The sequence below is a fragment of the Myotis brandtii genome, unplaced genomic scaffold, assembly GCF_000412655.1.
Source record: "Myotis brandtii unplaced genomic scaffold, ASM41265v1 scaffold164, whole genome shotgun sequence".
NCBI lineage: Eukaryota > Metazoa > Chordata > Mammalia > Chiroptera > Vespertilionidae > Myotis > Myotis brandtii.
The window spans coordinates 595,835-610,153 of NW_005356003.1; the positions used below are offsets into that span (position 1 = coordinate 595,835).

At 51.0% G+C, this 14,319-nt stretch overlaps 1 protein-coding gene across 1 annotated transcript in view; it reads left to right on the top strand.

Annotated features, from left to right (window-relative positions):
- DNAH1 (dynein, axonemal, heavy chain 1) overlaps window positions 1–14,319 on the top strand; it is an 86,402-nt gene that overhangs the window by 26,751 nt on the left and 45,332 nt on the right. Inside the window, exons 9-20 of the mRNA XM_005862341.2 lie at window positions 5,684–5,841; window positions 6,687–6,898; window positions 7,799–8,097; window positions 9,395–9,545; window positions 10,290–10,483; window positions 10,576–10,801; window positions 11,421–11,540; window positions 12,004–12,086; window positions 12,281–12,422; window positions 12,945–13,100; window positions 13,495–13,693; window positions 13,773–14,026. Of these exons, the coding sequence (XP_005862403.1) occupies window positions 5,684–5,841; window positions 6,687–6,898; window positions 7,799–8,097; window positions 9,395–9,545; window positions 10,290–10,483; window positions 10,576–10,801; window positions 11,421–11,540; window positions 12,004–12,086; window positions 12,281–12,422; window positions 12,945–13,100; window positions 13,495–13,693; window positions 13,773–14,026 (2,194 nt within the window). The remainder of the gene's footprint in view (window positions 1–5,683; window positions 5,842–6,686; window positions 6,899–7,798; window positions 8,098–9,394; window positions 9,546–10,289; window positions 10,484–10,575; window positions 10,802–11,420; window positions 11,541–12,003; window positions 12,087–12,280; window positions 12,423–12,944; window positions 13,101–13,494; window positions 13,694–13,772; window positions 14,027–14,319) is intronic.

Here is a 14,319-nt window from a genome sequence, read left to right on the forward strand (position 1 = left end):
TATACATAATATATATTCCATAAAATCTACATTATTGATTACTATGTTATTTATGTCTTCTATATCTTCACTTACTTTTGTCCACTGAGAGAAAATGTTATATCATCATTATGAATTGCAACTTTTAGCCTTAAAAAGTGTCCTTTGTCAGGTATAATGCTTTTAAACTTGAATTTTACTTTGTTTGATATCAGAATTATAATCTGGCTTTTTTTGTTGTTTCCATCTTCCTGATGTATCTTTGTCCATCCCTCTATTTTTAGCCTTTCTGTTTTAGATAGGTCTTGTTATCAACATATTGGGTCTTTGTGAGTCAAATTAAAAATCTTTTTCTTGTAAGAAGTGATAGAGCTGATATGTTTAATCTCAATTATGTCATATTATTTAATATTATAGTTATTACTAGAGACCCGATGCACAAAATTCATGCAAGAGTAGGCCTTCCTTCCCCCGTCTGCTGGCACCAGCTTCCCTCTGGCACCCGGGACCTGGGCTTCCCTCGCAGGACTCGGCTTATCCAGAAGGTCATCTGGAAGGATGTCCAGAAGGAAGTCTGATCTAATTAGCATATTATGCTTTTATTATTATAGATCCTGTGTTTCTCTACATGATGTATTTTCTTTGTTCATTTACTTTTAAAACTCATTTTGGTATTTAGGTAGGTTTGTACCTTCATTTTAGTGAATTCTTTTGTACTTCTCCTCATTATAATGCCTGTAATCCCCTGCTTTCCTACTTAACCTTTTAATATCCAGTTTGTCAGTTTTTAACGGTATTTCTAACTCTCTTCTATTTCCTATGCAACAATCCTCAATCTCATTCTACTTTCTCCTTCCATTTTTAGTTGCTTTTTTCTACTGAATATTTTAACATTTTTTCACTCTCATCTGTATCTTTGTTTTAGTCTTAAATCTACAATTAAATATATTAAGCATATTAGTCTTTTTTCCTGACGTTTTCCCTATCATTTCATAGGGGAGGAAGAAAGTCCTTTTCCTTACATCTTTCTAGGTTTTCTGCTGGGGCTCTGTAATAAAGGACAGATTAACAGGAGGAAAGCATACAAATGTATTTATATGTTTTAGTTGACATGGGACCCTCCCTAAGGAAATGAAGACTGAAGAGGTTACGCCCAAGTGCTGTTATGCTAGGCCTGGTGGGGAGGGGACAGCTGTGGGAAATGGGACAAGACAAAGGACATGAGCTGGGGTAGTCAATGGGGAGAGCTGAGCAAGGCCTGTTCCTTCGGGTCCTCTTGGCAGCGCGCCATCTGAGAGCTAAGGTTGTCCTTTCCTCCAAGGTATGGGAGAGCACCTCTCAGGAGAGGGTCTGATGACCTGCCTCAGGACAAGGTCAGAGGGTTCCTCCTGCACCTGCTCTTTCCCAAATTCCTTCAGCTTAAAACAGTCAGTATGCGAAGGTCCATATTTTGGGGTTATGTGCCTGGAACCCCATCAGTCTTTTGGTTGGGTTCAGCTCCTCTTCCATTATATTCTTATAAAGGCTCAAGGGTATAGCGTCCTAGAGTTCTTGCATGTTTAAAATCTGAAGGACAACCTGACTGAATATAAAATTCTTGGTTCATACTTTTATTCCTAGAGCGTTTTTTTTGTTTGTTTTTAATCCTCATTGAAGGATATTTCTTTCCATTTATTGATTTTTAGAGAGAGTGGAAGGGAAGCGGGGAGACACACAGAGAGAAACATCTATGTGAGAGAGACACGTCAATCAGTTATCTGCATGCACCGTGACCAAAACCGAACCCGGGACCCTTCAGTCCGTGGGCTGACGCTCTACCCACTGAGCCAAACTGGCTAGGGTTTGTTTTGTTTTAATGCTCGCCTTGCTTTGTATGTTGCTTTTGAAAAGCCTGATACCAGTCCAGTGGCCCGTCCCTTGTAAGCTGTTTGATTATTTTGCTTGGAGTGCTTGAGGATTTTTTTAATCTTTAAAGCCCAATCATTTTACTAGAATATGCCTCAGAGTTGATCATTCTGGGTCAGTTTTCCCAAGTACACAATGGGCCTTTTAAACACAGAAATTCAGATATTCTTTTATTTCTGCAAGTTCCTTTTGAATTACAGGTGTGTGTGTGTGTGTTCTTTCCAGAGCAGGAAGCTTTTATACCTTTTAGACAAAGAATCAATAGATTTGTGAAGAATGGAGAGGTAGGGGGGTTGGTTTAGGATGGGGGTGGGTAGTCCCTGGTGAAGAAGTAACTAGGAAGATAGGGGCTAGTTTGACAAGGTGTGTTGGTATGTATGGACGAATGGCTCAGCAGCCCCAAATTTTCCAGCTGTCTGCCCACTGCACACCCCCTCCTCCTGAATTATAGTTTTAAGTATTAGTTTTGTTCTATTGTTTTGTTTTTTCTTCATCAGAGATTCCATTATATCTATCCATCTACCTATCTACCTCTCTGTGTTGCTTCTTCTTTGCCAATTTCTAATTCAACCATTTTCTGACCCCTTTTAGTCTTTCTCTTTATCATTTTTATTCTCTTGGTTATATCCCTGCCTTTCTTCAATGTACTTTATTACATTTTTTATTGACTCTATGATTACACTTATTTATTTGACTCTATTCTTCCTTGGGAACCTTGTAATTTAGCCTTCCTTCCTGAGAAAGTTTTGTTTCTTCCATTTCTTTTCTTTTCAGTCAAACACCTTTCTTCCCATTTTCCTATTTCTGTGTTCTGTCTTTGGATCTGATTTAAGGTGTTTTGTTCATATGCCCAAATACTTGTTTGAAGATGTTTAGTTCAGTTTGAAGAGCTGTGCTAATTTTCTCCTGTTGTGTCTGTTTCTTTTTTGAGGAGTGCATGAGACTTTTCATCAGTTAAAGTCTTCTCTCTCTTTTTCTTATAGTAACTTCATATAAGTGTACTTCACTTTCACCTACTCACTTCATGGATTTGGGATGTTTTGCAAGATTCCTAGTTCAAGGTTGCCCTCTTCTGTTAGTGTAACAAACTAGCTTTCTGTTTTTAATGGATGGCCGTGTGTGTGTGTGTGTGTGTGTGTGTGTGTGTGTGTAAGAAGAATTGTGTGTCCTCCAAGTTTTTTTGTTCTCTCTTATCTTTGAGGACTCTAATTTTCACTTTTACTTTTTCCCCAGTCAACTTTCAATCTCCAAATGACTCCTTTCCTGTCACCTTCCTCCTCATCAGTCATGCCCTTCTGAGAAACTACTTTGAATGCATGCATGTCAGTTTCTTCCTTATGCTTTGCCAGGACTCTTGCTCAGTATATCTGCCCGTGGGATGGGCTTGCTCTTTCTGGCAGGACTTTGGATCAATCTTAGGGCTACCACTACTCCCTCCTTCACAGTTTTCCTGTCTTCCCTTGTTCTCCAGGAAGGCTTGCAGCAGGAATGTGAGCAACAGCTCACTGGGAGTTGATGTTTATTTTTCTACCTAAAGATAATGTGAAGTTTGAGCATTCTCTCTATTCTATGCTAAAGGTGTTGTTTGTTCTTGCTTTTCTTTTTTTTTGTATGTATGTATTTTTGAGAGTGTGCTGGGAGAGTTGAATTGATGTAGCCACCATTACCTTGGTTGCCCAGAACCCCATTTCTTCAGTTTTAGGTTATTTAGAACATTTACATAATAAAGATGCTGGGCTCAGATTGGCTTAGCCATCAGGGAAATACACACTACTTTACCTGTAACAAGGAATCTGATGCAGGCGGTGTCAGGCTCAGAGTGTGGGGCTCAGCCTGCCTCCAGTGCATGCTGGCTTACCTCCAGGCAGGATGGCAGCAGCCGTTTCTGAAGCACAGGTTCAGGGTCCATTAAGTCCTACCGTAAGTCAGAGTCCCTAGAAGCAAAGTGTGATTTGGAGATTCTTGGGTAAGTGATTGATTTGTTGATGAAGTCCTTTCAGAAGAAATCTGTAGGGGAGAGAAGGATATGGTGGAGGAAGCAATGAGGCAAAGGTGTGGATTTAGGACGAGTCTAGCCTCTGATCCCGTGGAGAACTCTAAATGAATGCCGCCACAGAATTTATCCTGAGGGAGACAGGACAAGGGGGCTTGATTTTGTATGTTTGACTCAGTTATTGGTCATTGGAGGAAGCAGCGCTTGAGCTGAGTTTGCTGGACTGGGAAGCAGAGAAGCACAGAAGGAGAGCTGCAGGCCAGGGACTGGGTGAAGGATGTCCCTGACAAGAGGAGGGCTCCTGGATGTCATGGGCCACCTCCCGCCAGAGCCTTTCCTGCTTGTCACATGGGGCTCTGAGCCATGGACATGCTTTCATTCGTTTCTTAGTTTCTTAATTTATTAGTTTCTTTCTTTCTTTCTTTCTTTCTTTCTTTCTTTCTTTCTTTCTTTCTTTCTTTCTTTCTTTCTTTTTCTTTCTTTCCTTCTTTCCTTCTTCCCTTCTTCCCTTCTTCCCTTCTTCCCTTCTTCCCTTCTTCCCTTCTTCCCTTCTTCCCTTCTTCCCTTCTTCCCTTCTTCCCTTCTTCCCTTCTTCCCTTCTTCCCTTCTTCCCTTCTTCCCTTCTTCCCTTCTTCCCTTCTTCCCTTCTTCCCTTCTTCCCTTCTTCCCTTCTTCCCTTCTTCCCTTCTTCCCTTCTTCCCTTCTTCCCTTCTTCCCTTCTTCCCTTCTTCCCTTCTTCCCTTCTTCCCTTCTTCCCTTCTTCCCTTCTTCCCTTCTTCCCTTCTTCCCTTCTTCCCTTCTTCCCTTCTTCCCTTCTTCCCTTCTTCCCTTCTTCCCTTCTTCCCTTCTTCCCTTCTTCCCTTCTTCCCTTCTTCCCTTCTTCCCTTCTTCCCTTCTTCCCTTCTTCCCTTCTTCCCTTCTTCCCTCACCCCCCAGCACATCCCCTCACCCCCCTACTGTCTGTGTCCCTTGGTTATGCTTATATGCATGCATACAAGTCCTTTGGTTGATCTCTTACCCGCCCCCCGACTCCAAACCTCCCCTGCCTTCCCTCAGAGGTTTGACCGTCTGTTCAGTGCCTCTAGTCTTTGGATCGTTCATTTCTTTATGTGTGCACTCAATACCTGCGTACAGGGAACCCTTTGATACCAGGCCCTGTTCAAGGCTCTGCAGAAATGACCATAAGCTGGACATGCCCCATGCACACACTGTTCCTCGTCCTGTGCTTACTGACCAGAGGGGACCAGGGGTGTCAAGGCCAGGGGAGCACTTTGGGAGCATAAATGGGGGCTTCCTTCATCCAAAGAGGGCAAATATGCCCAGGACAGAAACCCCAAGGGAGGAGCAAGGCTGGTCAGGTGGAGTTGGGTCTGGATCTATCAGGTGTGGCTGCCAGAGGCTACAGTGTGTGCAGAGGCTCCGAGATACCTGAGAGCTTGGTGCCTCTACGAACTCAGGGGCCGCCTGTGGGTGGACTAGGTGGGCACAGGGAATGGATTAGAATGGGCAGGGGTGGGGGTGAGGGGACTAGACAGGGAGTGTGGCCTGCACTAGATGACATTGAGAAGTGAGAAGCAAACTGGGCAGAGTCAGGGACTGATGTGAGGGTGGGAGTGGCATGAAAGAGGCAGCTGACAAGGGTAATGAGGTCAGTGGCCAGGGGTCTAGGTGGGAGGTGCGTCCATCCATGCCAGAGGAAGCCCCAAGCCCATGTCCCCAAGCCCATGCCAGAGCAGAGCCTGGGCCCAGGGTGGGTGACAGGGTGTGTGGAGCCCCCTGACTCCTCTCTCTTGGCCCCATGGACAGGGTTCTGGAGCAACTCAGCAATCTATCCAAAGAAGTGAACCTCGACTACGAGCGCAGCATGAACAAGATCAACTTTGACCAAATTGTCTCCTCCAAGCCCGACACGTTCTCCTACGTGACCCTGCCTAAGAAGGAAGAGGAGAAGGTGCCCAAGCAAGGTGAGGGCATTAGGCAAAGGAGGACCTAGGGCCACCCACCCAGCCAGAGCCCCTCCCTCCCCTCCTTCTATAAACCCAACACTCACCTGCACCTATCCTGTCCCCAGCATTCATCTCCCTCCTTTTCCTGTCTGCCTGGGGAGCTGGGTGGTGGGTGAAGGTTCCTTTAAAGAACAATAGTCTGAGTAGAACAGAAGGAGCAAAAGGTAAATGTGTACTAGGAGAACAGTTGTTCAGAAGTGGATGAGAAGGGCTCTCTGATTGTCTGACCTCAGGACATGTGGGCCTTTCTTCCTCCAATAGCAGGAGTAGTTTGGCATTGCTGCGACTCCATTGGACAGGTGGCAGACTGAGTCGGAGTAGGCTGTCAGGTCCCTCCAAGTCCTCCTGGCTTTGAGCTCCCCAATCTCTGCTAATTTCTTTTCCTGGGGTCCATCTTCCACATGTATAAAGTGCCCGGGAAGCTGGGTCGGGTGTGGACAGTGGGCATTCCAAGTGTCCTGGTGGTGCCCACATCTTTTCTTGGTATTCCAGGGTAGGCCCAGATGGGCATCAGGGGTGGTGTGCAGAGTGGGCAGGAATGGATGGGGGGAGGGTTCTCACCCACTTCAGAAGGGTCTGTGACCCAGAGGGGCCTGGAGGAAATTCATTTCCACACGAGAGCAGGCACCTCATTGTGGGGCCCTAGGGCCCCTCTAACAGACCGTGGAAAGAGAGGGGTTCTGGGGACGTGTGTGCCTCTTTCAGGGAGGAGGCAGGAGCTCTGTCCCTCTAGATCTGTCCTGACCCCGGTTGTGTCCTAGGCCCATCTGACACTGGCCCTTCCACCCCCCCACCCCCCCCAGGGCTGGTGAGTATCCCCAAGTACCCTTTCCGGGAGCAGAAGGGGGACTTCACCTTTGTGTCCTTGCTCACACGGCCGGAGGTCATCACAGCCCTCAGCAAGGTGCGGGCTGAGTGCAACAAGGTGATCGCCATGTCCCTGTTCCACTCGAGCCTCTCTAAGTACAGCCGCCTGGAGGAGTTCGAGCAGATCCAGTCACAGACCTTCACTCAGGTGCGTGGCCACCCAGGGCACAAAGCAGCAGCATGCAGGCCAGAGCCTCAGCGCTGACAGGCCAGACCAGGGGCTCCTGGGGAAGCCCAGGGCTGATGAGCCCGTGGTGAGGCTGAGAGCCCTGCTTTCCTTCACACCAGGCCTCGCCTCTTCCTAGACCTCTGGTAGGCTGGGGTGGGTGCCAAGGGGGGTGCTCACCCCCAAGAGAACAGGAGAGCCAGTCACTTTCCATCCAGACCCTAGTGGCCTCTGAAGCAAAAGCAGGAACTCTATGCACCCCGTGTCTCCCTGAGGATTGGGTACCAGAGAGAAGGGATTCTGCCTCATGGGAGACAGCTGCCAGATGGCCTAAAGCAGTGATGGCGAACCTATGACACGCGAACTCATTTTTTTGGTTGATTTTTCTTTGTTAAATGGCATTTAAATATATAAAATAAATATCAAAAATATAAATCTTTGTTTTACTATGGTTGCAAATATCAAAAAAAATTTCTATATGTGACACGGCACCAGAGTTAAGTTAGGGTTTTTCAAAATGCTGACACGCCGAGCTCAAAAGGTTCGCCATCACTGGCCTAAAGGCTTCCTCTGTCTCTGCCTCTCTCTGCTCCAGTCTATGTCTCTGCCTCATTTCTGGTGTCTCTGTCTCTCTGTCTCTGTGTCTCTCTCCCTTGGCTGGAAGGAGAGCCCTGCTTCCCCCAAAGCAGCCTGGTTCACAGGGTCGCGGGAGGGTGTTGGTTGGCAGGGATTGTCAATAAGTTGAGGTTGGGGGAGATCCCTGTGTAGCCATCTGAGTCCTGAGGCCACTAGAGCATCCTGGTGCCTGGAGTCCCTGAACATGGCAGCTGTGGGCAGCGGTTCCCTAGGGTGGCCACGTGATGCCACCTTTGGCCACTCCAGGTGCAGATGTTCCTCAAGGACACCTGGATCAGCACGCTCAAGGTGGCCATGCGCAGCAGCCTGCGGGACATGAGCAAGGGCTGGTACAACCTCTACGAGAACAACTGGGCGGTGTACCTCATGTCGAAGCTGCGCAAGCTGATGGAGCTGATCAAGTACATGCTGCAGGACACGCTGCGCTTCCTGGTGCAGGACTCGCTGACCAGCTTCTCCCAGTTCATCAATGAGGCCTGCTACAGTGTGCTCGACTGCACTGATGACATGGAATGGGGCGAAGATTTCATCAACAGCCCCTACAGGTGGGCCTCCTGGGCCGAGGCACCTGTTGACACCAGAACTATTCCTTGCCAGGCCCCAGTGGCTAGGGTGGTGCAGGGTGTGGGGACCAAGGGGACCAGGGTCAGGGTGCCCATCACTGCCAGGTCCTGGACAGCAGGGAGCTCCTGGCTTCCACCCTGGTTGTTGGCTTCCGTCCTGGCTTGCATTTCTTCTGTGGCCTTCATTCTCTCAGTCAGTCACTGAGTTACTCATTTGAGAAATATTCTCTGAGCCAGGAACAGGCAGGGTTTTAGGGGAATAAGAGTGGCATGACCCTTGCACTCACAGGAGAATAGAGAGAGAGAGAAAAAAGACAGTCATTGCCTATCTTGACAGGCTGTGAAAGACCCTGGGAGGAAAGGGGCTTTGCCAGGGGTTCAGGTAGGAGGTGACATCTGAACCAAGACTTGAGACAGGGAGGAAACCAGCTGGGAAGAGATGTGGGGTAGGTGGAGGGACCAACATGTGCAGAAATATGGAGGGAGAAAGAAAACTGGGGCAGTCAAGGAAAGAGAGGCCAGCAGCTGTGGCTGGCGTGGGGAGGGCAGGGAAGGCTGGTCAGGTGACATAGGTGAGACCAGGCCAGATCACACAGAGCCTCCTGGGGTCATGATCAGGGCTGGATTTATTCTAAGTTTGGTCAGCAGCTATCAGAGGGGAGAAATGATCTGATTTACATTCTAGAATGATGCTCTGGATTTGTGGGGACAAGTGAGACAGAAGAACAAGGCTTCTGCCATTGTCTGGATAAGGGGTGACAGGGCTGGGACTTGGTGGGACAGATTTGGGGCAGTGCATAGGCAGAGGGGAAGCTGGCAGGACTCAGGGTACACGGGATGATTGAGATGCCATCAGAGGTCCGGGTGGGTGGGTGGCAATCCAGAACGCAGAGGGGAGGCCCAGCTAGTATCCAGGTTTGAGAGTTGTCATATGTAGTGAGTATCGGAAGCCAAGGCTAGAGAGCTCCCAGGGAGAGTGGGGAGCCACAGTGCCCAGGGTGTGGCCGACCTGTCCTGATGAACTCAAGACCACACAGAGGGTCCTCCCCCTCCCTGGTGCGCATGGAATTCTGGGTAAGTGGCTAGAATAGCAGAGCCTGTTTGGCTGGTCTGGGGCTTTCTCTCTGGTAACTTGGAGGTTTCTGGGAGGAGGGAGGAGGCAAGTCTCATCATGGAGAGCTCAAGAGCCACCATGGCAGCAGAAAGAGCAGAGGGCTGGGCCTGTTGCACTCGGGCCTCCTCAGGCCCCTGCCTATGGTCAGCCCGCATTGCCCCACAGGCCTCGGAAGAATCCTCTGTTCATCGTGGACCTGGTGCTGGACAGCTCAGGAGTGCACTACAGCACACCGCTAGAGCAGTTCGAGACATCTCTGCTCAACCTCTTTGACAAGGGCATTCTGGCCACCCACGCAGTGCCCCAGCTGGAGAAGGTACCCACAAGGCCCGGGCACCTGCTGCTCTGGCTGGTAATGGCTTCCGCAGCCCCAGGTGCTGCCCTGAGTATTAGAGCAGTTCAGCTTTATCATGGCCTCCCACCTGGCTGCAGTGTGCTCCGCCCTTTAATTCTTGAATAGCCCATTTCATCCTCACCATAAGCTGAGTTGGGAACCGTCAACATCCACATTTTGTCATGAGACTCGGGGGAAGTTTGGCCAAAGGTTGCATAGCTGCTGTCAGACCTGTGATGCCAATGGGGCTCACTGGCCCGCTTCTGCCACAGCCATGTCTGACCCAGATCCCACCTTCTTGACCCCACCCAGCTCCTGCCCTCTCTCTTCAGCTAAGATGTGGACACAGACCAACCACCACACTCTAGTCAGAAGTCCCCATTTCATTACCAGATCTGCACAGAGCCCAAGCCCTGGTCCAGCAGCCTCTGTAACTCCAGTCCCCTCTTGTCTTCCTTGCTGGTCAGTCAGAGCCATCAGTGACCTGGTTGTCCCATCTGTTTCTTTCCTTGGCAATGGGCTGAGTCGGGCACAGACAGAAAAAGACAGTGCCCCTTGGTGGACTCTATGGGGCTTTGGTCTTGTATTGATCCACAGCCCTTCCCTGTCCCCACCCCCACCATGCTCTCTGTGCGTGGCCACACTCAGTCTTTGGATCACATTTCCAACTCCTCTGCCCACCTGCTCATGGCTCATCCAGTTTTGTGCCTCACCCCCACTCCACAGCTGGTGATGGAGGACATCTTCATCAGCGGTAACCCCCTGCTGGAGTCAGTGGGGCTTCACGAGCCCCTGGTGGAGGAGCTGAGGGCCATCATCGCCAAGGCTGTGCGCAAGGCCATGATCCCACTGCAGGCCTATGCCAAGAAGTACAGAAAGTACCTGGAGCTGAATAACAATGACATCACCACATTCCTCAAGTGCGTGTGTGCTGCGTGCGTCTGTGTGTGTCTGTGTGACCCCCATGCATACTCTCACCACCCTCTACTCCTCGTGTGCCCGCTGTCCACAGGGCCTACCAGACGAAATGCCCATCAGCTGAGGAGGTGCAGAGGGTGGTGCTCACCCACCTGCGGGAGAAAGAGATCATGGACAGCTCGCTGCCCAGCAGCATCGTCATTGGGCCCTTCTACATCAACGTGGACAATGTCAAGCAGAGCCTGTCCAAGAAGCGCAAGGCGCTGGCCACTTCCATGCTGGACATCCTGGCCAAGCACCTGCACAAGGAGGTGGAAGACGTAAGTCCCCCCCCCAGGGTCCAGCCCCAGTGACGGAGCAACACCTGTACCCTTGTGTCCAGGGTGAACTCCAACAAGCAAGATGTCTCCAATCAAGGTCAGGGGTGTCTGCAGACACCAGGCCAGTGGAAGGCCAGTGGAAGTCATCCTGCCTTGACCCTGGCTGTCTACGGAGAGCTGTCCCATATGGGGGGGCCCAGAAAGGGGGTGCTGCTACCTCCTCTAAGCTTGTAGAGAACTGGGAACTCCTCATGAAGAACAAACACCCTGAGATGGGTTGTTTCACAGAGCTGAGGGTGTGCAAGTGCAGGCCTCAGAAGTGTGTGTGTGTGTGTGTGTGTGTGTGTGTGTGTGTGTGTGTGTGTGTGTGTGTGTGTGTGTGTGTGTGTGTGTGTGTGTGTGTGTGTGGGCTTGGCCCAGGAGGCTGGAGAAGGTGAAGTGTGCTTGGTGATGCTATTGCCCCACCGCAAGGCTGCAGCTCCCCAGTGAGCCGGCTGCAGGATGTGGTGGAGTGGGAGAAATTTCCTATCTGGAAACACTGGGGACCAGGAAGGGGGAGCAGGCCCCAGGGAAGGCAAGAAAGAGGCACCTGGCCTCCCTAGTGCCCTCCCACCGCCAGATCTGTGAGGAGTTTCGCAGCATCAGCCGCAAGATCTACGAGAAGCCGAATAGCATAGAGGAGCTGGCTGAGCTTCGAGAGTGGATGAAGGGCATCCCTGAAAAGCAGGTGGTGCTGGAGGTGAGGCGCACACATGGGAGCCAGGGAGCGGGGGTACTACTGTCCAAGATCCTGGTGGGGCTAGATGTCAGGTGGGCAAACCGTGAACTGGGAGCTGGGAGTTATGGACCATTGCTCAGGTCTGAAGGCAGGAGCTGGGAGATCAGGAACACTGAAGCCAGAGGTGAGGTAGATACAGAAGACAGGTGGGGCTAGGGAGAGCTATGAGGCTGGGTGCACGGTGAAAGTTCGGAGCTGTGCTGTCTAGGAGGTGAGGAGGGTGGAAGATATGGGTCAGGGGCTGAAGGTTGGAGGTGTGGTAGCCATGGCCCTTGGAGCTCTGAGCCCAATGCTGGCTTTGCACCCCATGCCTCCTCCCCGACCCCAGGTCTCCCCTCTCTGGAAGAGAGCAGCCTCTCTCTAGCACCCATCACCTTGGGGAGCCCAAGCACACAGGCATTCTCATCACTGCCTGTCCCTACAGGAGCGGATTGCGAGGGTCATGGATGACTACCAGATCATGGATGAATTCCATTACAACCTCAGCACAGATGACTTCAATGACAAGTGAGTGGGAGCTTGGTCCCCACCCTCCCTAGGTGGGTGGTGGACAGCAGGAGGTAGGGCAAGAGGTGCTAAGCTACAGTGGCTTTCAAATATCCTTGTGACCATGGCTGTGCGGTCACACCAGAAATGCCCTGCCAAGATGCCAGAGGCCATCTTGATTTCAGCTGTGACACCCCCACCCCTGCCCCATCCAGATGGGCTGCCAACAACTGGCCTTCTAAGATCCTCGGGCAGATAGAGTTGGTGCGGCAGCAGCACATAGAAGACGAGGAGAAGTTCCACAAAATCCAGGTTATGGATCAGAACAACTTCCAGGAGAAGCTGGAAGGGCTGCAGGTAGGGTTTGGCTGAGGCTCTGCTGGGATTGGCTCCCAATACACAACACACACACACACACACACACACACACACACACACTTCCCCAGGACCGGGCTTTGATTCTTGTATTCAGGAGTTGCTATGTCAATGTTTGATGGAAGAATTGGTGGATGAATGAACAAATGTCTGAAAGAATGAACTGAAAAAAAAAACAATGAATTGAAAAGCCAGAGGGGAGTCTGGGTAGCAAGCTCCAGAAGAATTCAGAGTATCAAAGAGCCCCAACTCTTCTGTTGTGTCCTTCATGCCCAGTGGGCAGTGGGCTCCGTGTTCAGGGCACTGGGTCCTTCTCTGATTTTGCTGTTACCACAGGGTAGTCAGCTGCCTGTGATGGGTCAGCTGCCTGCTCACTCTTGGAGAAGAAAGTGCTCTCAGAACTGGGAGATGCTGATGCCTAGGGATCTTGGGCTTCCTGGGTGCATGTGGGCATGGGTTGGGCCACAGAGGCCTCTGACTCCTTGCTCCTTGCTTGGCCCACAGCTTGTGGTAGCTGGCTTCTCCATACACGTGGAGATTGCGCGAGCACACGAGATCGCCAATGAGGTGCGGCGAGTCAAGAAGCAGCTGAAGGATTGCCAGCAGCTGGCCACGCTCTATAACAACCGCGAGCGCATCTTCGGCTTGCCCATCACCAACGTAGGCCTCCAGTGGGCACCCTATCCTCTAACTCCCAGGGTTTGAGAGTGATCCTCTGTGTTTGTGGCTATATAAGAACCCAGCTACCAGGTTGCAGGGCCCTGGCATTTGGGGGCAGGACCAAGCAGGCTGCAGAGAGGAGATAACCCACCCTTGGCCCTCAAGGCAAGGAGATTGGCTAGAACCAGGCAAGAGACCTGAGGGTCAGTGCAGGCATTGCTCAGCCACTCGGAGCCCAGAGCCTGAAGCGGGCAGGAAGAATGGAGTCCAGGCTCAAGTCCACGGGGCAAGATTAGGGACAGCAGCCAGGAGCAAGGATGGGGAGGGGACCTGGCCCAAAGGAGCAGCATAAAGAGATAACCCTAAGGCAGCCCTGGGTCTTCTGTCTCTGCAGTACGACAAACTCTCCAGGATGGTGAAGGAGTTCCAGCCCTACCTGGACCTCTGGACCACAGCCTCTGACTGGCTGCGCTGGTCCGAGAGCTGGATGAACGACCCCCTGTCAGCCATTGATGCTGAGCAGCTAGAGAAGAATGTTATTGAGTCCTTTAAGACCATGCACAAGTGTGTGAAGCAGTTCAAGGACATCCCAGGTAGGTGATCAAGCCAGTCCATCCCCTGCTTCCCTGCCTGTGCTCACTGCTTCTCACACCCGCCTACCCTGCCCGGCAGCCTGCCAGGAAGTGGCCTTGGACATCCGGGCCCGCATCGAGGAGTTCAAGCCATACATCCCACTGATCCAGGGGCTACGAAACCCTGGCATGCGGAACCGGCACTGGGAGGTGTTGTCCAATGAAATCAACATTAATGTCAGGCCCAAGGCCAACCTGACCTTCGCCCGCTGCCTTGAGATGAACCTACAGGACCACATTGCGAGCATCAGCAAGGTGGCTGAGGTGGCCGGCAAGGAGTACACCATTGAGCAGGTGGGCAGCCAGCAGGCTCACCCTGCCCCACGCAGGCCCTGCCCGACAGCATAGGAGGACGGCAGTATTGGGCTCCATCCCTGAGGTCCTTCACCAGTTCTAAGGGTTGAGGTGAATTCTGTTAAGTGAGTTAATAATGGTCCCCTGGAGGCAGGGACAACATCCTCTGCTTCTGGTACCCACATGGGCCTGGCACAGAGCTGGCCATGACACTTGAGTGGAGAAGACCAGTTATTACTCAGGTACTTCTCCCAAGTGACTTCCTCTCCCAGGATGGAGCTAATACCATTGCC